Raw genomic sequence first — 27,425 nt, 5'->3', positions numbered from 1 at the left:
ATAGACACCGAAAACCACGTGTACATTTATGTATCTGTATATAGATATATTCTATGTATAATATTTGGATTCCTTTGTTTTTTTTTCTCCATTTCCACCATTTTTGGATTTTACTTTCGCTTCCGCCTGGTTGTTGTTGCTGGGCTTTAAATCTAGGTATATCAATAAATATTGTATTTAAAAATGCATTAATTGTTAATGCCAAAAGTTTTCGTTGTTGGATTTTGTAATGTAATTTTCTGTTACACGTATTTTCCTGCATGTTGTCAATGCCTTAAAAAAACTGCCTACGTGGTAAATTTGTAATATAGGTATATGTATGTATATACGAAATAAGAGTCTTGAATCCCTCCAATGTTTGGCTTAAAATCAATTTTTCTCCTCCCCGCTCAGCACATTCACAAAAAAATTCCAGTACTCCTATTCAATTTAATGTTGCCTTAATTTTGATGGTGATTATTCTGTATTTTAATGGTTTTTATAGTATTTTTTTTGTATTTTGTATCAACATTTACTTGCACACACACCTAAGAAAAAATTACTTTAATTTTAGGTTTTCTTTAATTTTGTTAATATTGCTTTCCTTTTTGGGTTCCTTAATTACTTTAAACTTGTTGTATCTTACCGAAATGGAGTATTAATGACACATTTTGTTTTGCTTCTCCACTTTTCTTACCTTAGTTTCCTAAAATTCTTTTAAGGCGCATTTTCAACTATGAACATAGGAAATAATGGGTTAACCAAGGGGTGAAATTCGACGGATGGTTTCAGATCGACGGATGTGCCCGAGATGGTCAAACAAAGGAGTGTTCATTGCAAAAAACTTTATTAATAAATACTATCAAATAATAATTCCAAAATAAAAAGTGTGTCCAAAAAAATTGATAATAATTACGAGTGTAATAACTGTAATAATAATTATACAAATAATTAATTCACATACACAGCTCACAGCTTGTTGTTGTTGTTGTGCTTAAAAACTTAATTTAGAGCTTGGAAAATAAAAATCAAACAGAGTTTCTCAAAAGATTTCGGCATTTGTGATGTTTACATACAAAAATTAATAGGTATGGTAAAAAAAAGAGTAACTTAAAATAGTACGATTACAAATTTTGCATTATACATTTGCTGGTTTTTGTGTGTTTACAAAAGGCAGTGTTGATTTTTGTTTGTTGTTGCAGTAGCATGTTGTTAGAATATAAATAGAAATTAAAAAAAGAGATATCGAGAACCGAAAGAAACTAAAACTACAAAAAGTTGCATTCAAAAATTCACATCAGATTAATAATCATAAAAATAATAATAATAATGAACTAAAACTATAACATTTGCTAGAGGCCCTGATCTTTGACGGTTCACATACTGACACAATTGAAATTGAAAAACTTACGTATCAAGAAAATAATAATTTGTTGTCTTTTCTTTACAATTAACATAGTGTTGTTAGGCAAAATATGTTGGCTTTAAAAGGGGTGCAGTAAATTTGTTAAACTATCACATAACATATGCTTGTATATATATATATATATTTCAAGGCAAATATATATTCGCTACAATTGAACACTTAAGTTTGGAGATAAAATGTAGGCAGAACTGTGTTGTTGAAGAATAAATAAATTACAAAAAAATAATCGAAAATCGGGGATCGGATCACACAGTGTATGTATATATATATAAATATATATACGTGGATCCGCGGTGGATGGTAGATCTACCCATGCGCTGACTCCCTCTTTCTCTTTCTCTCTCGCTATCGCCATCTCTCTCTGTCTCTATCTCTATCTCTGTCCCTATATTTCTAGCTCTATCTCTATCTATCTAACTATTTTCTAGCCCTCTCCGGTTGGTAAATTAGGATTAGTTAACGCTTCGCTTTCAGCTTTCAGCTTCTATGTAATTATACGCTTTGACATTTCCTGTCTAGACTCATTTCGTTGCGGGATATTTGTGGGGTTTGTGGATCGTGTGTGTGGACTGCGTGTGGATTGTGTGGGCTGTTTTCGGTGTGGTTAGTTGCTTCTCGTTAATATTTAGTTAAATTATGAGGTACTTGAAACTTTTTGGCACAGTGAAAGTTTTCATTTACTTTACTTCTACCACTTTACTTTGATTTGTTCTCGTTTTTTTTTTTTTAGTTTTACTTTCCACTTTTTTGGTACTGCAAATATTCTTCTTAGTGCGTTAGACATTTAGTTAATACAAAAAACTGTTCATCCCATCCCTTCCCCATTCTTCATCTTCTTCTTCTATGTATTAAAGTTTTTTTTTCGGTTTTTGGATTTTCATTTACACTTTAATTCGATGTTCTTGGTTCAAGATTTTTGCTTGTTTGCTTTTTTTGCTTTTTCATTTTTCCTTTTGTTTTCCCCTTTCTACTGTGTTTGTTGAACATAGTTAAATGAAGCAGATATCTGTTGAGAAATCATTTCTGACCTATGGGTTTGTCCCTATTTTATTGTTTTTATTGTTTAATTGCACATTTCGTTTCCAGCGGACGGACGGTGCGCGCACCAGAGTTGCCAGCACCGCCCAATTTCTCTATTGTTTGCCATGGTTGCCATGGCTATAAACTATTCTTGCTTGTTCAGCTTGTTTGTAGGTTAGTTAAAACTTCAATGTTGTTTTCTTGTTGTGATCACAGTTAGTTTTGTGTTGTTGTAGTTGCAGTTTTAATTGTAATTGCTATTGGTAATTGTTAATTGTTCCTATGTTTGTTTTTAGTTTTGATTTGCCTTGCTTTGCTTTGCTTTGCTTTGTTTTGTATATAAATTAAACTATTGACGGTGGTAGATCCCATTAGTATCTCCTAGCTTTACAGTTCTATAATCCTATAAACCAACTTTGACTTCCTTTGAACATATATCTGTAGATCGGTCAACCGAAGAATAAATAATGCTTGTAGCGTTTTAAACATTTTGTTTTAAATTTAGTGGTTGGCTTAGTTTCAGTACAGTTTCTGTACTAAAATCAACTAAAAACCCAATTAGCTTATTGTTTTCTGTGGTAGGTAACAGAGTTTTTTTCAGTTATTGCATTGATTCTTGCAAAGTTAGTTTCCTCTCGTTTGTTGTTTGTTTTGTTTTGCTTGTTTCTTTTTTGTACAAATTGTTGCTAGTTTAGCTTCTATAGATCGGTGTAAAATTATATCTATTTTATCTATTGTGTATATCAACGGCAGATCTGCGGTACAAAGTGTGTGTGTGTGTGTGTGTGTGTGGTACATACTTATATGTATGTATCCCCCTCGTTTGTTTCGGTAGAAAATACAGACTATTTTGTTTATTGCTATTGCAAAGTTTTCTGGCTGTTTCGTTAATGTGTTAGAGAAATAAGTTGTTTCACAGAACCAAATCGCATTTCCTTCCCATCTGCACTTAATCGTAGTTGTAGAAAAACGTAATCTTGTGCCTACGATAATTATAATCGTAATCCTTACTCACACATATTTATATCTAGAGAGATAGGTGTATATTCAGAATTCTTAAACACTTTAATACCCGTGCTAAATAGTTGCCCACAAATTTTGTTTTACTCTAGCTTGCAACCACAAAAAAAAAAAAAAAAAAAAAAAACACATCTTTAGCGACAAAATGTTTACATCGATCTAATCGTAGAGCTTTTCTGGTAATAATAAGATTTATACATAGGCTTCATTATACGCTTCCTGTATTCTGTATTCAGTATGGTGTGTGTGTGTTGCGGTTTTCAGAGGCTGATCCTGGAGCTGGTTCCTTATCTGCGTAGGAGCCGCCTCCTACGCGCCTCATCTCAGCGCGGCGCATTGTGGATGTGGGTGGTCAGGTGCTTCGACAAATAGTCGGCCCGCGCGAAGCATTTGCCGCAGGACTCGCAGTGGTAGGGACGCTCGCCGGTGTGGATCCTCAGGTGGCGGGTGAGGTCGGACTTGCCCCCGAAGGCCCTGCCGCAGAAGAGGCACACGAATGGCCTTTCGCCGGTGTGTTTGCGCACGTGCAGCTTGAGGTTCTCCTTGGAGCGCACGCACTTGCCGCAGAAGGGGCACGCGAATCGCGAGGTGGCCGGTCTGAAATCGGAATAAACCAGCACAATTAATTTTAAATGAATTTTAATTATTAAACAAAAGTCTTTTGTTCGCTGAATGAGCCTATCACATTTTTACATAAGGTAAAGTTTTTTATTTTTTTTACCTATAAACACATTTATTGTTTAATCGAGATATTAAAAAACATATAAGTTCTTTAATTAATTTACCTCAGAGTCTGGTAAAGTTTATTTAATTTAGTGATATTATATTTTAATTTTATTTATTTCTAGCTATGATTTTAACTGAGGGCGTATCTTGTTTCATTGAAATATTTCGAATATTAAAAAAATTTTACTCATTCGCAGCATGGGCCATTCGTTTTGTAGCCCATTTTACAAAATTTACCTCTTTTATTTTATTTTTAAATAAGAAAAACTATTAGTGATTTTGATGTAAGCATTTATCAGTACATAAGAATCATTTCGCTTCATCCGCACATTAAGGAAATATAGAAAACATTGAAATAAAATTACGCATTCGCAGAGTGGGTTCACGAACTCTTATCCTACACCTCCGTTGAGTCACTCAACGATAGAAAACAGGACTTACCGCTTGTCCCGCTGTCGTTCGGCGGCATCGACGCGTAAGAAGTTGAGTATGGAGGCCTCCTGCGGATTCAGTCCCAGGAACTGCTCGTTCGGAATGCGTTCGGCGTTGATCAGCGAGGTCAGCGAGCTGAGCGAACTGATGCCACCGCCGCTTGCGGCTGCTCCGCCACCAGCTGCACCGCCGCCGCTTCCGGCCGCACCGCTTCCGGTGGCGCCACTTCCGGTTCCGCCGGAATTAACCTGCGCCTGGGCGACGGCAGCGGTGGCCGCGGCCACAGCGGCAGCAGCAGCCGCCGAGGATGAGGAACCGGCAGCCGAGCTGGCCACCAGTGGCAGTGAAACGTGACCCAGGTGGGTTGCATTGTGGTGCTGGTGATGATGATGATGGTGGTGGTGGTGCGAGTAGGAGGGATCCGTTTCCAAGTGGTGCAGACGCGACTGCAAGAAATGGTAATATTCAATTTTAATATGGCTGCTCCTTAAATGGGTATAAATTAATTATTTGTAATTATGTTTCCAGCAATAGTGCATTTTTACGAGTTATTTTTATTTTTATTTTATTTTTTTAAAACAAATAATTTCTTTAGTCACTATAAAAACAAAGTACCTTAAGTCATTATAGAAAATTTACATTTTCTTTTTATTCTTATTGTGTCATATATCATTGTTCTAAGATTTTGTTTATATATTTAACTAAATAAAAAAAAACCTAAAACTGTATTTAGAACCCCAAGGACTTGATTTAGAAGCCTTCTACTCACCCGCTTGTTTGTACTATGAATGCCGTCGGAGCTGCTGATGGTCGGCTCGGTGGCGCTGGTGGAGGCCGATGCCGAGGAGTTGTTGTCCTGGTAGAGCATCGTGATGCCCGCCGAGTCGACGGTGTTGTCCTGCTCGTGCTCCTCGCTGTCGTTGGCCCGAGATTCGGCGGTGTGCTCGTCGGAGGCACCCCTCTCCCTCTTCACATTAACCCGCAGATCCTCGCCCTCGTCGGCCAACATGGGCTCCTGCGAGCTGGTGACCACGTCCTGGTCCACAGAGGTCACCGAACCCGAGGCGGATAAGGAGGTGGGAGCCGCCACCGATGCGGAGGATCCGCTGTTGCCTAGACGCCCGACCACGCCCACTCCCACACCCACTCCCACGCCAACGCCCACACCGACGCCCACACTCTTCTTGCCATGGAGTCGCTCGAGGGCATGGTTGAGGCGGTGCTTCTTGAAGCTCTTCAGGTAGCGGAACTGCATGCCGCAGACGTCGCAGGTGAAGAGCTTGTCGGCGGGCAGACGAGCGCGATGGTTCTGCTCCTTGTGCTTGGCATAGGCACTGCGATAGCGGTACGACTGACCGCACTGCTCGCAGATGAAGGGCTTCTCCTCGCCGGGACCCACATGGGGATGCTGGAGGGCGGCATGCTGCTCGAGCAGCCAGACATTGGGGAAGTGGGCATTGCAGACCACACAGCGGGTCTCCTCCTCGATGGTCTCGCCCACGGTGACTCCAAGTTGCACTCCCGGCATCCCCGAGCCGGAGTTGCCACCTCCCGACGAGCTGAACAGCGAGGAGCAGGTGTCCGAGGGACTCTTCAGCATCTGGCTGAGCTGCTGGGTCAACAGTGGCGGTGTGGACGAGGTCGACGACGAGGAGCTCTTCTCCTTGAGGTCCGAACTGCCACTGCCACCGGCTGCTCCGGCCAACAGCAATTGGGTGTACTGCCTCAGGCCGGCGGCATCAACAATAACACTTCCCGATCCCGATCCAGATCCAGATCCCGAGCCCGAGATCCCAGAGATTGGGGTGCGACGCTGGCGCTGGAGGAGCTGCTCCAGCGATTCCTTGTACAGCTGGGCACTACGTTCGCTGGGGAGCTCCACAATGGTGACCTCGTCGCTGTCCGCCGAACTGCGTTTGCAGCTACCCTCCTCGCCGGAATCGTTGGACATGGCCGCACTGTTAAAAAAAATTCATTAGTAAAAATAAATATTTGGCGATTGAATTGAAAATTGTAAATTTCATATTCAAATTAAATACAAAATAATAATGCAATAGTACAATGCATATTAAATTGCTGATTTAATACAACAATATTTGAAATAATGTAAAATGCATAATTTTTAAGTTTAATATTGTTTGAAATTTAAATAATATTTATTAATGTACTAAAATATAATATTTGAATTATTGTGGAAAAATATTAGATTTAAAATAGTTTTAAATACATTAAATAAAATTGTGAGATATTTAAAACTATTCTCAAAATAGTTAAAATAACAAAAAATTGCAATGAATTTTCATTACTATTAAGTTTTTTATGGTTTGAATTTAAATTAAATTTTCAGATAATAAAATAAAAATTTCAAAAATATAGAAATCAAAGAACAACAAATATAAAGACTTTCCATATTTCGAATTAAATTTAAATTGACTATGAAGTACTTGGATGTATAAACTATGACGTTTTTTTTTACCAGTGAGTGGTGGTGGAGCTGGTGGCCATCTGTTGGGGCGATGGCGAGGATTTGGGACCCTTTCCCTGCTGCTGGTAGAAAGCAGTGGGCGTGGCCGTGGGGTAGCGCAGGTTAAAGGTCGCCGTTGCCGTGGCTGCCGACTGAGGTTGCTGCGGTTGTTGTTGCTGTGTGTGTTTGTACTGCGTATCGCCGGATCGGCCGGCACTATTCTGGCTGGTCGAGGATGAGGACAGGGATGAGGAGGATGAGGAGGCGGTGGTCGCCGTGGCCGTTGCCGTGGCCGTCGGCTGACCCGGCTGGTAGTCCTTGGTCAGCAGGTCGCTGAGGGTCGTGAAGCGGTGCGGAAAGTCCTTGGGCGCCGCTAAAAGACCGCGTGTCCTGCGCGTAAAGCAAATCGTTAATATTTTATTTCGAAACTCCAACTCCTATTTTAATGCATCACAGTCTATTTTCCTTTCCTAAGCACGTTTATACTTTTATACTTCAAAAAGTTTGATCTTTAACTTTAATTTATATAAATGGTTACCCAAAATTTCTAGAGACCATATGTTAACCAATTGGATCGAGATTTTACAGAAGTAAACTATTGTTGTTAAATTAACTTTAATTTAATCGTGGGTCAATTTTGTAAATATTTATATATATATTTTTTGAGAACCCATTTTTTGTACTACCAAGGTTATCTCCCACTTTGGGCAATTAAATTCAGATTTCAAAATGGTTAAATTATAGTCTTTTTTTCAAAATATATAGCAATTTTTTATTTTTGCACTACCGAGATTATTTGCAATGGGTTCACTCACCTGAGAGCCTCTTCTGCCAGCCAGGTCTGGTGGTGCAGCAGGCTGAGAATTCTGGACGGATCGATGTCGAAGAGGCTCAGGCCGAGGGGCGAGAAGGGGAAGGCGAAGGGGGTTGGGCAGCGACTGGCGGCCATCGCGCTCATCGGGGAGCTGAAGTTGCGGAGCAGCTGTGGGATCAGAAATTGAGATATTCAGTCGGGTTCTGGCGGTACTACAATCGAGATATTTGGTGCGCAGTGCCTCGTTCTGTTCTGCTTATTGTTTTTATTTTTTATTTTTTCATCTTTTTTTTTTTTTTGGGTCAGAGGTCGGGGCTTAAATAAATACTTCTTAGTTCTAAAACTGAAGTGAGGAGGGAGGGGCTGCTAAACTGCTGGGTGTAAGTTCCTCTAGTCTCGGGATTAGAAATCTATATCCTGGACGGGGTCGGGCTGGGCTACATTTCCAACTCATGCAAGGCAACTGAATACAAGGCAAGCAAACACTTAAAAGCTCACACGAAAAGATATCTAGATATATGGACAAACTATCTGGCAAATATGGCAAATGAAAGTACGGAAAAGTCGAAACGAAAAGTCGATAGAGAAAAATGGGGAAGAAGCTGCAGGAGTAATGGATAAAAAATATACTTACGTGACTGCTGTTTATTTTCGGTCATGAGTACATTTGGGGGACGAAAGATTACTTAGGACTAAGATAGAATTCTTAAGACGTACAATCAACAAGTATTCTTTAAAAAAAGAATTTTTAAATTTTTTTTTTCACTTTTAAAAAAGTTCAAAAATATTTGATTAAAGTTCAATTTGAAATGGAAATAAATATGTTTAAGTCGTGTTTAATAAAGTTCCATTGAAAGCAACTTTTTAAGCCAATTCTGTAACTTTAAATTTCACAAATCAAATTCAAGTATAAATAAATATATTTTATATATATATAACTATATATGTACATATATATATATACTATATATATATATAATAGTAATAATAAAATTTATTAAAATGCCACTTCTATTTATTATATATGTAAATTCATCCATGGCTGGGCCACGTTCTTCAATAAAAACTCGAGATGTGGCAAATATTTTTCATTATTTTTATTTATATAGAATTTTATTTCATTTTCTTTATCTCTTTTTTGTTTTGTTTTCCATTTTTTAGCTTCTCCCGCTGCATCTTCCATTCTTTGTTTTTATTCTTTTCTCTGCTTGTATTTGTGTGTTAGAGTGTGTGAGTGTCGCGTGTGTGAACAAGTTCTTAAGTTCTTTATATTTTTTTATCTTTTCATTCGCTCGACTAATAAAATGTTGTTAGGCATAGACTACAGACTATATAGCTAGCTATATATGACTGATCCTTCTGCTGATCCTATAGGTTTTCTTTTTCTGCATTTATTTATTTTCATTTTCATTTCCATTTTCTTTTGTTTTTCATTCTAGTTTTAGCTTGCTGTCTTGATTCCCTCTCGTTAGCCTTTCATATTTCTTGTTGTCATTCTTTTGGGGATTTTAGGGAAAATTTTGGGTTCGGGATTTGCGGATAGAAATCAAATCTGCATTGGAGGCTGTTCTCTGGAAACTTTTAGAATCTTCTTTGCCTGGCTTTTGTTAGCATTCTTCATATTTGTTTTTGTTTTGGTTTTTTGTTATAAACTATGATATGCTTTGCTTTGCTTAAATATTTTTCTTATTTTGTTTCCTTCTTCATTTATGCCTGTTATAATTTTCATATAAATTTGTTGTTCTGGTTGTAAGTGTGGTGTTTGTTTTTTTTTTAATTTTTGGTTTTGGTTTGCCTAAAATATGTTTTTTGGTTTGACTGTGTGTAAGTAATTGAATTCCATTTCCTTCTAAAATATTTTTTTTCTTGATTGATTCTATTTGCTTTTTTTCATTACTTGCTTACATTTTGTTTGGTGCCTGATAAGCGCTCTCTTTAGTTTTTAGTTCTCGAGTTTTTTAGTTATTATTCAGCATTGGATCAACTCGAAAAATGAGTCGAGTCGAAAATTGAGTGGAGAGTTCTTGTAAGTAATTATTCTTGCTCAGTGCTTTTGGTTTTTTAGTTCTCATTTCGACTACGAAAAAAATATATAGTTAGCGTTTATTTTTAACCTTCCGTTTTGTTTTTTGCTTTAGTAATAGTTATTTGTTTTGGTTTTTTTTTTTGGGTATTTTCCATATATATCTGTTGAGTTCCCATCAAGCTCTCTTGCATACAGAGTACAAAGTACTATATGGAACTGTATATATAGTTCCAGCTCCTGTGTGTTGGTATGGGTGCTAGGTGTGTGTGTGTGTGTAAAACGATAAGGAATGTACATGAGAGTGAAATGGTTTTTATATATTTTTATTTCGCTTTTGTTGGTTTCATCCATTTGCTTTTTATAAGCCACAAAATATCAAAATCTTATTTCGAATTATAAAAAAAATAAATGAAAACTAAATTGTATCGATTGGAACTTAAATTGCAGTTTATAGTTCTATATATGTGTATATATATATAATTTGCATTATTTTAGAGTCATTTTAAGTTTACGCTGGCTCAATAAATAATGGGAAATTGCTTAACTTAGGATTAAGGGTAATGAAAAATGTTTAATAAAACTTAAGCGGGTGATTATTTAAGATTTAGTTTTAGTTAGTTAGTCGCTGCTGCTCTTAGTGAATTTTTCGGCCTTGGCCTTAAATTAATTATTGTATAATTCTTCCATCGCATTCTCTTTTTTTGTCGGTTTTCTGTGTGGTGTGTTTACAGTTAGTTAAGAATATATATTTATATAAATTATTTATGTATCTTGTATGTCTATATTGTAGGAACATATTGACGTAATCATAACGTATTGCAGCTATTTGTTCATCCTCTTAATTCGGTTATTGTTTATTGTTTAAACTTTTCTTCGGATTTCGGTATGTTGTGAATTTCATATTTTTTGTGTGGTTTTTTAACCGCCTTACACTGTTTATTAACCCTCTTATTAGGCAGTTCCTTTGCATTAAGGAAAACAGCCCATATTAATCCCAGATTTTTTTTTTTGGGTATAATCCCCTTTGGAATGCCTTGAAATCGAGCTGTTTTCCCTAGCATTTATTGATTTAGGTTCAATAACTTAAGAGAAAATATTAAAAAAAAAAAATCTACAAACAAACAAATAATAAGTGTTAAAAAATATTTGTAAAATTATTTATGAATGAGCCTCAATAGGGAACTTACAAAAATTTTCTCAACCGTCGTTTACTAAACCTATTATTTTGCTACCCATTTTTCAACAGTCCTTCATCGTGTGTGCTGCTATTTTGCTTTATATTTTATATAAATATTTTGGATGCTTGGCTTGAATTCTCAATTCAAGATCAATTAAAACGAAAACAACTATTCTGGAAATGGTTAATCTGCTTTTCCATATTCTTGAAAAATTATGGAGGAAGGTTAAAAATGTATTTCTTTCATTTCGCTTATGTCGAAAATATGCTTTTTCTTTTAGGGTTTTAAATTTATTAAATATGCTTACATTGTTTGTGGTGTTTTCCTTTTGTGAAAATAGTATTATTCTCTTTCATTACTAAAAACTAGTACAATTTTTTGATAAATTGGTTTCTTGTGTGTCTGTGTTTTGTATGTGGCTTTTTCTTCCATTTCTCACCATTTCTTACCATTCCAAACAATTTCTCTCTTTTTCTTGGGATATGCAAAACTACTCTGTTGTTGTTTCTACTTTGTTTCTCGATTTGGTTGCGTGTGTGAATTTGTGTGTGTGTGTGTGTGTGTGTGTGTGGGAGAGTGTAGTATAGCTAACTGCCTAAAATTCGCAAATTTGCTTGCAGTTTTCTAATAGTTTTTCTTTTTTTTCCGTCTTCGTTAGAATCTAATTTCTTTTTTACATGCCATAAGTACTTTTTGTATAAATGTAGGTGTGGTTGTCTGTGTGGGAGATATACTAATGTATAGGTGTGTATGTATATTTAGTTATATATATGTATATATAGATCTCAATGCCTTTCATTGCTCGCTAAAAAAATAACTATCAAAAAAACTGCAATTTCCATTTTTGACTTCCTTGTTGTTTTGTTTTTTTTGTCTTTTTTTTTAGGTTTTTGCTCTGCGCATTTTTATAAAATATTACTTTAGTATGTATAATGTATATATGTATTGTATATATATATTTTTTTTTTTGGTTTTCGATTTTTATTTTATTTTTATTCGATTTTTTTTTTGTTTTGTTTTAAAGGGGAGTAGGCACTACAGTGTTGTTTTTTCTCTCTTTCCTCTTTACCTTTCTGACGTTTTCTTTTTTGTTTTCTCTTGTGTTTTTTTCCTCGCTAATTTCCAAAAAATTGTTTAGCTTCTCCTGATCTCGACAAATATAAAATAAGCCCCATAAGCTAGTACTAACAATTTTCCTCGCTGGTTCAGCCTAAATTTTCCGCTTCTTCGCCTCTCTGTATATGTGTGAGTTCCTCTTTCTGTGTGTACGTGTCTTGAGCTTATACCGAAAAAAATTGTTTACAACTTTTGAAGCTTTCTTTTAGGTTTCCGATGTCCTGCTATTTGTTTACGTTATATATAACTATTATATATATAAGTGTGTAGATATCGTATTCTTTAACTTGACCTTAGCGTATCAAAAAGTGTGTACGTTGTGTTTGTGTGAAAATGTACATTTTGGAAAGGATATTTTGGTTAGGGGCTTTTCCGCGCTGATATTCCTCAAAAATTGGTTCTATGTTTGTCTCCGTTTTAGCCTTACTTTATGTTTGGTTAAAAAAACTGTTTGTTCTGTTTTTCATCTGTGTTTTCTAAACGTATTTTATGTACATGTTTCAAGTTAAAAAAAATTTCCAATGTTTGTTTTGTTCCGTTTTTTCGTTTGTTCTATGTGAAAGAATATAAATTTCTGTGTTTTTAGGGGCAATCAGGAAACTAGGAATCACAATTATTTATTTTCTGGCTTTTCACAGATCATCTTGATTTCGGAACTGTATGAGCCATTTAAAAAACTTGTATTTCTCTTCCAATATATTTAATATGGAATATGGGTATATACAAAAAAAAAAAGCGGACATTCCTGAGCGATTTTGATTTTAACATATTTTTATTGCCCTTTCTGTACGGAATGCAAAATTTCAAAATTTGGTTGAGCCTTGTTAAATTTTGTGGAAATTTAATTTTACAGTTTTTAAAACTAGTTTTCCTGATTCTCCTTAATTCACACAAACATCTACATTGAGTTTTTAAAACTTATTCGTGTTTGTGTTTTTGGTTCGTTTTTTTATCTATGTACAGTATGTCCTCAAATTGTTAGCTTGGCACTCAAACATATTTTGTTTTTTCGTTCGGTTATTGGGGTCTCATTTAATTAGAGCTTTATGGTTGTTATTCTTATTGGGGTTGTTGGTGTTCTTGATCTTTATGTTGTTGTTGTTGTTGTTGTTGTCGTTATTGTGGTTGATTTAATACGCCGATGAAACCAATTGCTAGTTATCATTATGTTTAGTTTATTGCGTTTCACTGTCCCGCTTGCTGCGCTTACAAGTTTCGCTAAACGAACAGAAAAAGGCATATTCAAAGTAAGGATTTGTCAAACAGAAACACATGCGGTATACAAAAAATATACTACGAATACTACGAACAAACAATCTTTATATACTTTGACTACAACTCAAGTTGTTTTCATTTTCTTTCTCTTTGTCCCTTTTTATTATTATTATTATTATTATTTTTTTTTTTTTTGCATTTTCTTTGTTTTGGGTTTTGGGTTTTTATTTGTAACACTGTAAAAAACGTGGAAAACATCTATGAGCTGGGTGTAAATATCAATTGTTACTTCGCTTGTCTGTCGTTCATTTAATAATTGATTCTATTTATCGGTCTATCGATCGTTTTACTGTGGGTACTTAAGTTATTTGTATTGTAGGTGATTATGTAAATCAATGAAGAAGGCAATTCGTCAACAGGGTACATGTGTGTAGGTATGTGTGTGGCTCAATCAATCAATCAATCATATGTCGTTTTACGGCTAAATGAGTATATGCTGCAATTCCGGGGGCCGGAACTAGTTCACCCGAACTTGGTTCGTCAGATCTATTTATTTACAGAGTAAGAGCTTGTGGTTCATCGATTGTTGCTAACAAACTGGAGCCAGTTATGAGCTTTTTCCAGTCCGCTGATTGTTTTGTGGTGCGATTTGGTTCGGTTTACGGAACTAGTTCCTATTTTCGTCAGTTCACGGTATGCCTTGGATTATTGTCACTTGAGAGAGAGTTCTATTGGTAAATGCGTTTTGTTTTCGGAACTAGTTCTGGCCCTGAAATTGAGAGTTTGTGGCATAGTTCTCAGCGTAATTAACCTTTATTTAGTCACTTAAAAAAGGCATTTATTGTGTTTGGAGAAGGGGCAGGAGGTCCTTAAGCGAGGGCCTATTTATTATATAAAAACCCACACTTTTACCTATCCTGTGGTAACAAAAAATAGATACAAATAAAAAATGAAAGCACTGATTCAGTTTGCTTTTCGTTTATATTTCATTTCTCTTCATAGTTGCTGTTTGTTCTTGTTTATTACAGTTAATTAAAAAAATACGTTTCAATTAAAAAATATAAGTCGATTGTAAACATTTTCTATGTATGTACGTAATGCATTTGTAAAGCATTTTCTCCGCAGCCATTATGTTTTCTGTTTTCCATATTTCTATATCAACTTTTTCAACACTTTTTTGTAAATTAGATTTGTGTTTAAATATTGGTACTATTGTTGTTTGCTGTTGCAGTTGTTGTATATATTTGGTTGTATATAATATATATCTAGATATATACTGAGCGATATATGCATATATAAATATTGTTTGTTGCTTGTTTCTGTTCTGTTCTGCTGTTCATTCATTAGTTATATTGTATTGGAAGAATCTGTGTTTACCCTGAGCACTTTTTCTGCTAGAACAAATTGAAACTAAAAAATTGAAAACAAAAACATGATTGCAAAAAATGTCTATGCCAAAAATGAAAACCGAAACGAACTTTTCAAAAGGTTCTCTTGCCGAAACTTGCAATTTTTTTCATTTTATTTGTATTATATTGAGTTGGAATTTGGTTTTGGGAATTTTGTTTAGGTAATTTTGCATAACTGTTTTGGTTGCTTTTTTGTTTAATTATTTTACTGATTCCGTTTTTGTATTTTTTGTGTGCCAAAGCTTCTCTCTAGGTCTAAGTTTGTCGTTCAAATTTCTCTTGGAATCGTTTTTAAAACGAACTAAAAACGTTTTGTATTAAAGTAGGTTGAGTATGTTAATGTTGCTAGTATGCATTGTATGTATATAGATTTATATAAATTCGACTTGTATGCAATTCTAGCGTAATTGTTAATTAACTTTATTTTCCCTCATTACCATTATGTTTATCCTCTCAACTGCTATTGCTGTACAAGTTGAAGCTTCGATTTAGGCATATATCCTAGGGGGTTGGGGTGTGTGTGTTGTTCTTGTCTGAGTGTGTGTGTGTGTGTGTGTGTGCCGCTATTTATATAGGTTCATATATAAATATCCTTCCTTTCGCTTTTCCAAATATTTTGTATACATATATAATTTTGTGTTATTTTTTTCTTGTTGCTGTTGTGTTTCTTGTTCTTGTATATATAATTTTAAATTCCTGTTTCCTTTAAAATGCATTTTTGCAGTTACGCCTAATGATATTTTTTCTTTTTCATGTAATTTATTTATATATAGGTTTGTCCTGTGCTTGGAACTCAAGGAAGAACCTAAAGCAGAAATCGTAAAACCGAAGCTGAATATCTGAATATATATGCTGCTTCTATGTGGGTGCTTTAGGTGCCTTTAAATATATAATAAATTTATCCATATCTTTTTATTAATATCATGTATTTCGAAAATTTCGAATTTGAAAACTAAAAGAAGCTTAATCAATTTTGAGTCTCTCGTTTCTATTTAGGCCTAAAAGTTATTTACTCGAAAAATTTCCACTAAAAATTTATGTTAGCATTGATTTGATCCAAAAGTTTTTTTTCTCTCTTTTATAAAACAAAAAAAAAAAACACTGGCAACATTTGGAAACTAAAAACCTCAAAAGAAAACGAACAGAAAAAGAGGAATAATAAAGAAATTAAATTAATAACAAACTGTGTGTCTATTTGTAGTTTGTTTGGGTCAATTGGCAATTTTGTATATTTTGCTATATGTTTGTTAATTATTTTATTTTGCTGTTTTCAAGGAACTTGTTAGAAATTTTTTCTTGTTGCTGCTGTTTGATGGCTTGTTGAAATATTAAAAATAAGAAAATAATTGAAACACAAATTAACGTTTATGGGGAACCAAACTAAGGAACTTTTGATCACAACTTAAGCGCTAAGCAAAATCAATTCTTATTAACTAAACTTAATAAATAGTAAACCATTAAAATGAGGGCAAATGAAATGCTGACACAATGAATTTTTCAATGATATGTGAAAAGTTTGGGTGAGCATAAAAATGGGAAAATGAAAGTTGAACGTAGAAAAAGGCCAAAAGTTGTTGGATTTTTTTTTTATTTTCATTTTGTTTGTTTTTTCACTTAAATTGTTGTCGCTGCTTATTTTCATTTATTGATTTTGAATTTAAATTTAGTCTTTGACATGTGTGTTAAGTTTGATTTATTTTGTCTGGTAGGTTGGTTGGTTTTCTTTTCTCATATAGCTTACAAATTCATTGTGTTCTGGCTGAAAATCGCTTAACAAAATTATATGCGTGTGGGTAATACATTACAGAACAGAAAGAAGTTCGAACTTATTAAAGAAATAAACAAAAATTATATCAATTTGTTGCCACGTTTTTTTAGTTAAATTGGTTTTGTTGCTAAAGCTAAATAAATTTCATATAAGTTGGTATAATAATAATAACATTTCGCTTAAACATTTAGAACTAAATATATATAGTTATATATATTTATGGAGGTGTTTACATTTAAAAAAAAAATTTATAAGAGACACAGAGCATGAAACATTGTGTGTATGTATGTGAGAGTTTGTGTGGGGGTAGTTTTCAGTGCATTTATTAAATTAAAAAAATAGCAATAAAAAAAATATTTCCACGGGAATCGAAGCCGCTAACCCTCAACTTTTCCTCTTCCAACGTTTTTCTACTCTTATTTCCTTGGAATGTTTTGGTTTTCTTTTCTTTTCAATGTTCCCTGTTTTTTTTCTGCGGCGGCTGTTCAAAGACTTTTTGTCTGGCAGGGCCGAAAATAAAATAAACTGGTTCCCCATTTTTGGTTTCTAATATCCCCTATTGAAATGCAATTAAAATTATCGAGAAAGCTTTTGGTTTTTATATTTATTTAATCATTACTTTTATCGTTATTAATTGTTTATAATTTTGTTTCTAAAAGGCCGAAAATCACAATTTTGTTTTGCTTTCTTTTTCTTCATTTGTTCCTAAAGGTTAAATTTTGTTTTGTTTACGCTTGATTATGTTGGATAATTGTTAATGCAGATATCCGTTGTGTTTGCTTTCGTTTTAACATCACAATTGAATTGATGCCTGTTTCTTTTCTACTCCCCTAAAATCCTCTAATACTGCATGAGAAAAGTAAGCCAACAACAAAGGTGAAAAATGGCAACGCTTTTCCTCGCTTTTCCAAAATGCAAAGCAAATAATTCTCCGCTCCCCTTTTGTATTTTTGGTTTTTGGTTAAATATTTTGTTATCCATTAATTATTCACTATTCTTGTAATGCTATCACAGCCAAATTGTTTAATCCAAAAGTTTTTGTGTTTGTTTCCGTTTTTTTCCATTTTTGTTTCTTGCCAAAATGTTTTTGTTTTTGGTAAAAATTTAGAATTTTGAATTTTGTCTAGCGTGCTTAGTGTGCGTTTGTTGTTGCCTCTTTTTTCTTAATATTACATTTTATTTTGTTTTGCGTTTCATTGCAGTTTGCTGTTCCCAATCCGTTGCCAAAAATTGAACAAAAAATCTTCGCCCCAACCGCAGAAACGAGATAATGGATTTTCCCTCGATTTTCACGTTTAGCCCCAGCCACAAACTTCCTTGGTTTTTATAGATAATTTTTTGTTTTCATTTGTTTATAATTTTGAGATCGATTTGCATTTCTTGTTGTTTCGTTTGCTGTTGTTGCCGGGCTAATCACTTAGGTGGATGGAAAAGGGATTTTTAGCGAGGGTCCGCGGAGCTTCGGGTTCCATTAAGCCAAAGAAGAGAATTCGTGATAACGTGATAACACAAAAAAATCTATAATTACTTATATAACGCTTGGATAATATCTAAGCTTTCCCTTCTGTTTTAGTTACTAGCACATTTCATTATCGTAAAGCCAAAAGAGGGGTGTGGTTGTTTTCAAAGCAAAGTAAACTTGGTTGGGTGAGTGGTTTAACAAAAAGTTTAAATATGTGAGCTTGCGTCAAGAATTTCGGGTGATCGATTTTTAGCCCAAATTTTATGTTTTCTTCCGCTACAGCTACCCTTAGTTGGTATTCCTAGTGTGTTTTTTTCCCTCTACTACTCATATACATATATATATTTTTTGGTTTATGTATAAGATTTATATAAATATCGTTAAGATCACAGATATTCTATGTAATTCTGCTGCTGCTGCTTTTCTTGTTAATTTGTTTTTCTCAAATTTTATCTGAATTTCAAAAAATGTCTCTGTTTCGGTTTCTGCATCTGGTTTATATAGATATATAAATATTGTATATAGATATATGTATATGTTACTGTATAATAAGTTTTGTGAGTGTATAATATACGCGTGTGTGAGCGAGGGGATCGGGGGACTAAGTTGCACTAGCTCACTATCGAAAAGAGTCCTCTATATAGCCTGTTGTTGATTTTTCCTTTTTGTGTGTTGGTGTTTTGGGATATGTATGTTCTACTGCGTTTACTTGCTCACAAGTAAAAAACAAAGACGCACAAAAGAATGCTACATTTGATGAACTATTGAATTGTTCACTTTGCTTTTACTTGGATTGAATTGGTATATTTATTTGGATTTGTTAGTGTGTTAACCAGTTCACTTTGCTTTTACTAATTTTGAGTGTGGCCTAGTAGTGTTGCTGAAGTGTGTGTGTTTCTTTTTCGATCGGGGACAGCGGTTATGTTTACTTTAAGCTACTTCTTTAACGCTTTATTATCATCGTCAACATTCTACGTTCTCGGATCCTTCGGCTTCGGCTGCTACTTAAAAAGTTACATCACGTGTGTTCACTGTTCTTTTCATTACGTTTATGTTTATCTTTATCGTTAATCGCTATCGTTAGCATTACTAAATCGTATTCAATTAGATCAATTTTATCATGTATAGTTAGCAATTTTTTATGTTTTTCATATTTTTGTAAATTTCTTTTCAATTTTTTTTTGCGCTTTTCATTCTTGCCTATATGTCTTACACTCTCTAACATATACTTTTGAAAAATATATATATCATATATATATATATATATATATATATATATATATATCGTTTTTATTAGATTCCTGCTACAACTCTCACGCTGCGCTTTAGCTTTTTTTCCTGGGTAGAAAAAACGTTTCATTTTTTTCCTGCCATCCAAAAAAGGGATATATTTCCCTAGCATTTCTTCACATCTGTCGTCTTTAAAGACTCATCCTGAATCATCAAAAAAAAAAAAAAACAAGTTTGCTTCTTGGTATAAACTTCAACAATTCGACAATATGTTGCTATATAATTATTGTATATAATGTATATATTAATATAGATGTTTTATGTACGGTTATAGCCTGCCTGCTCTATTGTGTCTGTGTGTGTGTCTGTGTAATCTGTTGTGTTGGTATTGGTGTTGGTGTGTTTCTGTCTCTTTCCTATTTGCTAGAGTTTCTGTTGCCCAGAACTTTCAGAACTGATGCCTTGTTTACATAATTAATAAAATATATACATATGTATATACATGGATTCAACGGTATATACATATATGTGGTTGTGTGTATTGGTGTATTGGGCTGTTGTTGTGTTGGTGTATTTCTTGTATTGGTCACTCTTCCATTTTGTTTCCTCCTTAAGTAAGTCAAAGTTCTTGTTGGCTCCTCTTCATCATTAATTGTTGTTGTAGTTGAAGTTGTTGGTGTTGTTGTTGTTGTTGTTGTTATTGTTGGTGTTTTGCAAGTAGTTTGCATTGTTATTGTTGTTGTTGTTGTTGTTATTATTGTTATTATTATAGTAGTAATAGTAGTAATAATAATAATTTAATAACAAACTAAAATCGTTTCACTATTGCGGCAACTCATCCTTTGTGTCGACCGGGCTGCTGGGTGACAAAAACTTGCGCACGTACTTGGGAAAATGCGTTTTCTCGTGCGCCTTGAGTATCGTTGAGCGCGAGAAAGTTTTCCCGCACATATTACATCGGAACGGTCGTTCGCCTGCAAAGCGATTTCCCCAAGAAAAGGGCAAAGGGAAATCAAGGAAATACGTTTCGATATAGATAAATATTCACAATCTGTGTAATTGATATAAATGGAAGTGAAGGATGACAATGTTGGGGGCCTATATCTGTTATATTTTATGTGGTTTTTTAATGGGTCAATAACTAAACTTATAATTTGTAATATCCGAATTTGTTCTATAATTATTCATTTTTTTCGTCGCTTTTTTTATCTATGGAGATAAAAAATAATACAAAATCAGTGTCACCAATGTGTCTATTAAAAATGACGATTAGTTAATATTGAATCACTTAAACTTAAATGACATCAAATGATGTATAAAATAATTTAAATTGTGAAACAAATAGTCAACAGGTCGTATACGTGATTTGAACTGTAAGATATATTTCGGTAGCACTAAAATATGACGTATACGACAGGCATGTTTTCTGACCTTTAAATAGAATCGACTTGGAAGCTTATTATTGGTGGCAACACTGTTTAAAAAAAAGGAGGTTTGTTCTTGGTTTCTAGGGCGATGAATTATGTATGTCAGGGGATTGATCATTTTATATTCAGCTATAAATAGACTTACCGGTATGCACGCGACAATGATCTTTCATGTGGTGGCGCAGCTTAAACGCTTTGCCACAAAACTCACATTTAAATGGTCGATCACCTGTATGTACCGACAAATGCGTGATCAGTGATGTAACATCGGGAAAACTTTTAGCACAGAACTTACACATGACAACACTATTCGGATCACTGGACGCGGCGCCCAGCAGCGACGCTGACTGCGATTGGGCAGCGGCCGCCGCTGCTGCTGCTGCTGCGGCGGACGTGGACGGCGACAGGGAGCCGCTGGCGGTACCGCTACCGCCGCCGCCGCCGCTGCCACCTCCTCCTCCGCCACCACCTCCTCCACCTCCACCACCACCACCACCGCTGCCCGCCGCCGCCGCAGACGTCGAGCCACTGCCGCTGAGGAGTAGGCCCACACCGCCGCCATTTCCGGCGGACGAGGATGAGCGGACCACCGCCCCCTGGCCGCCTGCCTCCAGACAACTGGCCGTCAGACTCTGGAAGGTGCAGCCGGCGCTGGCCAGCGAGAGGGCCGCCTCCATGTCGATGCCGAAGGCGGCGGCCACCGCAGCCACCTGCTCCTGGGTATCGCTGCCGGAGGTGGCCGCCATCGCGGCGGCGTTCATCTGGAAGGCGAAGGGCGAGGGCAGGCCGGCGGCGGCCATGTTGAGGTCACCAAGCAGGTGCGAGTGGAGCAGCGCCGTGGTGGCCGGCTCGCGGTACTCGAGCGTCTTCAGCGAGTGCGTCAGCAGGTGGCGGGTGAGTTTCGATTGATTGGGGAAGGCCATGCGGCAGTAGATGCACGGAAACATGTGCAGGGGCGGCGGCGGGGGGCTGTGATTGGGGGGTTGCTGCTGCTGCTGCTGTTGATGCAACAGAGCGGCTGCTGCTGCGGCCGCTGAGCCACCGCCCGCCCCAACGCCCACAGCGTGTGGTGGAGGCTGTTGTTGTTGGTGGGGCGATTCGGACGTTTCCTGGAACAGACACCAAACAAAAATCCAACATCAACTTCTTTACTTGCTTTTCTTTCGGTTTTTTTGTTTTGTTTTTGTTTTGGTTTTTTTTTCTAGGTATTTGGTATTTTTCGGTATTTTTTTTTGCTTTTGGATATTTTTCAGTTTCAGTTTTTGCTGGCAATCGATTTGAATCCCTAGTTTTAGCATCGCCTCTCTTTAGCTGGTCTTGAATTTTTGCTTTTCTTCGTTTTCTTTGTCTTTGGCAAAACTAGTATTTTTTGTTTTTGTTTACTAACGGAAACCAAAAAAATAATCATAAAATTATTTGTTTACTTGGAGTGAGAGAGATAGAGAGAGAGAGAGTAAGAGAGAAAGAGAGTTATATATAGGATGTTCCAAACTAAGACAACGTAAATAATGCATTTAAAAAGAAGATAATCACAGAATTTTTACTTCGGCAACTTGCTCTCCTTACTTCGATTTTGTTAAAATAAATCAGCGTTGGAACTCTACTATTTAAGTTGTACATGAGAGTGGGAGAAGGAAAATTAGGCAAAAACAAATTACAAACTTTACAATTGTCGAGAAAAAAAAAACAGAAAATTAAGGCAAGGAACTAAGGAACTGAAAACGGAATCAATGAATCAATGTCATCAGAGAAGGAAAATGGAAAACTTAGGGGCCTCGGCAGGCCCTGCAATGCTCTCCTCCGGCTCAGCGCCTCTCCCTACTCCGCCAGATCTGGGTCAGGCCCAGGTCTTGGGCATTGGGCCTTGGACCAGGCCTGAACCTGGGCCGAGTGATTCAAACGTGTCTCAAACCGTTGGATGGATGCCAAAAAAACAAGAGGGGGTTTCAGCATTTGACTTTCGTTGTGTATTTCATTTGTTTTTTTTTTCATTTTCATGTTTATTGCTTTACAAGAATTGCATTAACAAAATTTCTGGTATTTATTTCATTTTTGGTATTTTTGGTTTTTTTTTTTTGTTTTCAAGAAGTTGAATTTCGATTTTTGTTTGGGCGTTGTTCGAAAAACGTCACATAATCGTACGTTAAATATTGATAAAGCTTTTTCATTGCTTTCCTGTTTGATTTTGGTTTTACATTTAGCTTTTTGTGTTTTTTTTTTAATATAGTTTTTGTTTGTGTAAACTTATTGTAAAAATTGTTTTGTTTTGTGGTTTTTTTTTTTGCTTAAACTTGACGTTTTGACCAAAGTTTTGATCAATTTTGGAACGCGGTACGCTTTTTCGTTTTTAAAGTTTAAATTTTGTGGAAAAGTGATTTTTTTCGTACTTGAACTAGATTGTCAAATCATAAACAAAAACTTGGGGTTCGAATTTTTTAATTAGCCTAGCAACAAATTAATGGTTCAAATTTAAACAAACTAAAAATGTATGAAAAAAAGAAAACCACGCATACCTCGCATACATCCTCCTTTTTCATTTTCTTTTCCTTTTTTTGTTTTAGAAAATTTTGAAAAACGGAAAAGTTTTTGCCTGATTTGACAATTCTGCGCACGAAAAAAATCAATACAAATAATAGTAATTAAGTCTGTACATAAATGTCCATAAATGCTTAAACAAAAAGAGTAAAATTTTGAATAAAAACAAAACAAAAAAAAAACATACAAAATTTTGGGTTATTGCAGAAAACAAACTCTTGGGGGCCAAATCGTGTTTTTTGTGTTTTACAAATTTCGTGTTGTTCAAAAAGGTTCAAATTAAAACAAACAAAAATGCAATTGAAATAAATTAAATCAAATCAGTAACTTCACTTAACTATTTTCAAGAAGTTTTTCCATATGCCGCACTATTTTTTCGCATAGAACTCAAATGGTCGGATGTTACAGAAAAAAAACACAAAAATAAAAGGCACATTGACTCTAACGAATGGTTGTACAAGTCATGGGAAATGTTCATTCAGCACAGTCATGTTCAAAAAACGCAGATCAACTTCTTGACAATGTCAATAATATCAAATCAAAATAAATGTTAAAAAACAATCAACATTTTTCTTTTTTCTAATCATATTTTTTCTTTCTCATTTTTTTTTTCTTTTCTTTTCTTTTCTTTTCTTTTCAGTTTCTTTTCTTTTTTTTATATTATTTTGTAATTGCACAACGAAAAACAAAAAAAGTGCAACAAAAGGCAAGTAAGAAGGGGGAAAAAGGCAATGAAAATGAGAAAAAGTAAGGACAGAAAGTAAAAACAAGTGAGAACGGAATTTCGGGTGCGGATTCGAGGATCCATTTAGCCCTGAAGCTAAGAAATCTGCGCACAAAGTATTATCCTTGTGGGTGGACAAAGAGGAACGATCGAGTTTCCATATCTTAAACATAGGTGGCACAGTTGCTGTTGAGTCAGGTATTACATACATTAACTTAGGCGTACGCATATAAAGTACGTGTGCGGTATGTATATATACCTAAAGTAAGAGACAGATCTTCAGACTTATACGTATGGTATATGGTATGGTATCATCAGGAGGCACAACATTTAGTTAAAAAATTCGGATAACCAAAAAAATCGACAAACAAAATAACTAAACACACACTCAAACACACACATACGTAAGGCGGATTGTCATCCTTTCGATATTCAATATTCGATAGTCGATATCCGATATGTCTTTACTTGAAAAGAGCACACAACAACGATAAATGATATGGAAGGAAACAGAGGCATATATTATGTATACATACGAGTAGGTTTTATATATTGAACACAAAGATTTAACGACAGAGAGAAAGAGAGACAGACAGAGCGATTGATTATTAAATAGAAAGAGATAGAGTAAGAATAGAGGTGAAAATCGAAGAAACCAGAATAATGAAACGAAAGTACAACAACATCGATTCCAGAAGAGAGAAAAAGAGACAGACAATAAGAGCATAGAGTACAGTAGATAACAAAAACAAAAAATACATCTAAAAACGAAAAACACATCTAAAAACAAAAAACACACACATCGATTAAGTTAAAGTTCATCAGCCAAAGTTGAAACAATACTGATCAAGAAACAAATAATAGTTTAAATATTTAAAGTATCTAAAAAGTAAAAAGTAAGATTTGGAAATAAAATAATAAATTCTGATACATTTTTTTGTTAGAAATTATATTTTATTGAAAATTAAAAGCCTTACAAGTTTTATATCAGCTCTTACTCTTTTTTAATATTAGAAATTTAAAATCAAACAATAAATAATGAGTTGCGTTAAGTTTAAAGTTAATTTCTTAATTTATTATGGAAAACATTTAAAAATTTAATTTTATCAGTACCTTAGTACTTCATCAGCTAAATAAAGATGTTTTTTTGAAAAACATAACTTTGATCTATTTAGGTATTTTAGTAACTAAAGGTTACTTATTTATTTTTGAATAAGTCTTTGAACGAATGATAAATATTTTTGCAAATGGAAACTAGTTGCTAGATCACACACTATTTTTTTTTAAATTTTTAAATTCAGTCATTTAAGGACACGTCTATTATTTAGTTCCTTACGATCAGTTCGACATTCGAACTATTAAAAAAATAAGATAGAAATTTTAAATAAAATCAAGACACACTGGCTAAGTAAAACATCAATCGAAAATGAACGATAACGAAAATTAAAAAATGTTTATAGAGAGAAATGAAAGACATTTAGCTTATGGAAAAATAGAACACACACATTTACCATTTACATAAACGAACAACGAACGAACGATTTATGGTAAAAGCGTTCCACATTTAGATAATACATATATATCGTTGAAAAAAATAGTATTATATAGTATATTTGTCGAGTGTGAGTTTGTGGGTGTGTGTGAGAGTGGCATGTTGGTGTGTATGAGTTTTAGTTCGATTTTGTTTTTTATAACTTTATTGAGATTTCGTTATTTTTCATTTTTTTTTTTTTTTTTGCTTGCATTTCTTGACTTTGTTTTCTTTTCATGTGATTTTGTTTATATTTCATTTTTTTGCGGTTATGTAGTTTAAAAAAACACCAAAAGCGCTTTAGTACGATTCTTTGTTTTGTTGATAAGTTAGTGAATTTTATATATATATATTGAGGTATATATATCTCGGTTATCAATTGCACAACGTTCAGATCTGGACCCCTCTCTTGTTTTATTTGATGGAGAATTTGTGGTTTCTTTTATATTGCTGTTCCGGTATCGTTTTGATTAATAATATTAAAAGCACAACACACAGTTTGACACATTGATAATATTTAATATAGATAGAGACAGAGAGACAAAGAGAGCGAAAGAGACAGATAAAGTGACACACAGAGCGAGAGCGAGATAGTAAGTAAGATTTAAGACAACGATATCAAGTTAATAGCAAAATATTACATTTACAAGTAAAGTTTCGAGTGAAATCAAATAAAAAGAGGTTAAAACAAAGGGCTTCTTTTTTCAGCTAATTGTAATGCAAAGAAAGGAAAAATATTCGATTTCTTAGGTTTGGGATCTGGGGATCATATATATGTATTTATATATAGGTGGGTACGGTCCAAATTTTGTGCAGCGAATTTTGATCTCATTTACAGTTTTTAGTTTGTCAAATTTGTTGGTTATAGGGAAATTTTTGTTTAATTTTTTCACAAAGCGCAAAATTAAAATACAATTATCTGTTATTTTTGGATTCTTTTGTGTTTTAGGTTTGATTGACCAAAATATTTGGAGGTGTATGGTTTTAATATATCTTTATGGGTTTTGTAAAACATGCATCATATACATAAATGTAATAGCTCAATCAAATGATGGATTTGGATGTGCGTTAGTGTGAATGAAAGCGTGATCTTAAAGCTAAATAAAATTAAGTAAATACAATTTACTGTTGTTGCAGAAATTTTAAATTAACTAAATTTTAAAAGTGCCCTGTATAATTTTATAAGTCTAAAACATTATTTTTGAACTCTGCTAAACTTCAACTAATTATTTTAAATGCATCAAATCGAAGTGCCTTTTTTATACTGCCCTAGAATTCCCTAGAGCCTCTAGCGGTTTTCGAAAGTTTTTCCATAAATTTAAATGTGGAGGCGCTTTAACTTTGGGTCAGATTAGTACACCGATGCACCAGTAACTTACATCCACTGATGTTGCGTGATTTCTGCCGGCAAAAGACAGCCAAACAGGCCAGCAAATAAACAAACTTTCCATTAGCCAAATTGCAGTTTTGGCCTCTCCCGCTCTTGGCAGCGGATTATTGAATAACCCCAGTGTGCAGGGTCCGCCAAATCTGGGTCACCACATTGTGAAAATGCCAAAATAGGAAATAAAAATGTCCGAAATGCAAAATAGGAACGGGGAAATGGCCAAGAAGTAGCAGCGCCGTGAGTCGATGAACCGCTTCGATTCGGGAGACGAGTTCAACGAGCCTACGCCTAATGGAGTGATTATCTGGACTTCCTTCGAACCGCCTTCTACCGAACTTCCCCGATTCTCCCAAAAGAGCCAGACGCACTCCACATCTGGCTCCTGCTATTGCCACATTGCAGTAAATGTCCTGCGTCATGCACTTGGAGAAAATCCAAACCAATAACAATAACAATAACAATTGTTACTTTATGTTTATTTCAAGTTTGAAAAAAAGAAAAAGTTTGGAAGCTACAGAAATCACCGGCGTTTTCGA

General features: G+C 34.9%; 1 protein-coding gene across 3 annotated transcripts in view; it reads right to left on the bottom strand.

The window, feature by feature from the left end:
• Window positions 1–965: 965 nt before the first annotated feature.
• The window catches only part of LOC108137189 (zinc finger protein 316), a 124,915-nt gene continuing 98,455 nt past the window's right edge, over window positions 966–27,425 (bottom strand). For 2 of the 3 annotated variants that reach the window (XM_041708330.1, XM_017258772.2), the window contains exons 6-10: window positions 7,883–8,049; window positions 7,080–7,457; window positions 5,373–6,561; window positions 4,613–5,049; window positions 966–4,042 (exon numbers count right to left, since the gene is read on the bottom strand). In XM_041708330.1, the coding sequence (XP_041564264.1) occupies window positions 3,769–4,042; window positions 4,613–5,049; window positions 5,373–6,561; window positions 7,080–7,457; window positions 7,883–8,049 (2,445 nt within the window). In that variant the 3' untranslated portion in view covers window positions 966–3,768. Of the gene's footprint in view, window positions 4,043–4,612; window positions 5,050–5,372; window positions 6,562–7,079; window positions 7,458–7,882; window positions 8,050–8,515; window positions 8,535–27,425 lie in introns of those variants that run through there. The other variant, XM_041708338.1, reaches the window with a different exon arrangement.

Source organism: Drosophila elegans, unplaced genomic scaffold (genome assembly GCF_018152505.1).
Source record: "Drosophila elegans isolate 14027-0461.03 unplaced genomic scaffold, ASM1815250v1 contig_149, whole genome shotgun sequence".
Taxonomy (NCBI): Eukaryota; Metazoa; Arthropoda; class Insecta; order Diptera; family Drosophilidae; genus Drosophila; species Drosophila elegans.
Note: the sequence above shows the minus strand (reverse complement) of the source record. Positions and strands in the feature narration are given on the sequence as shown.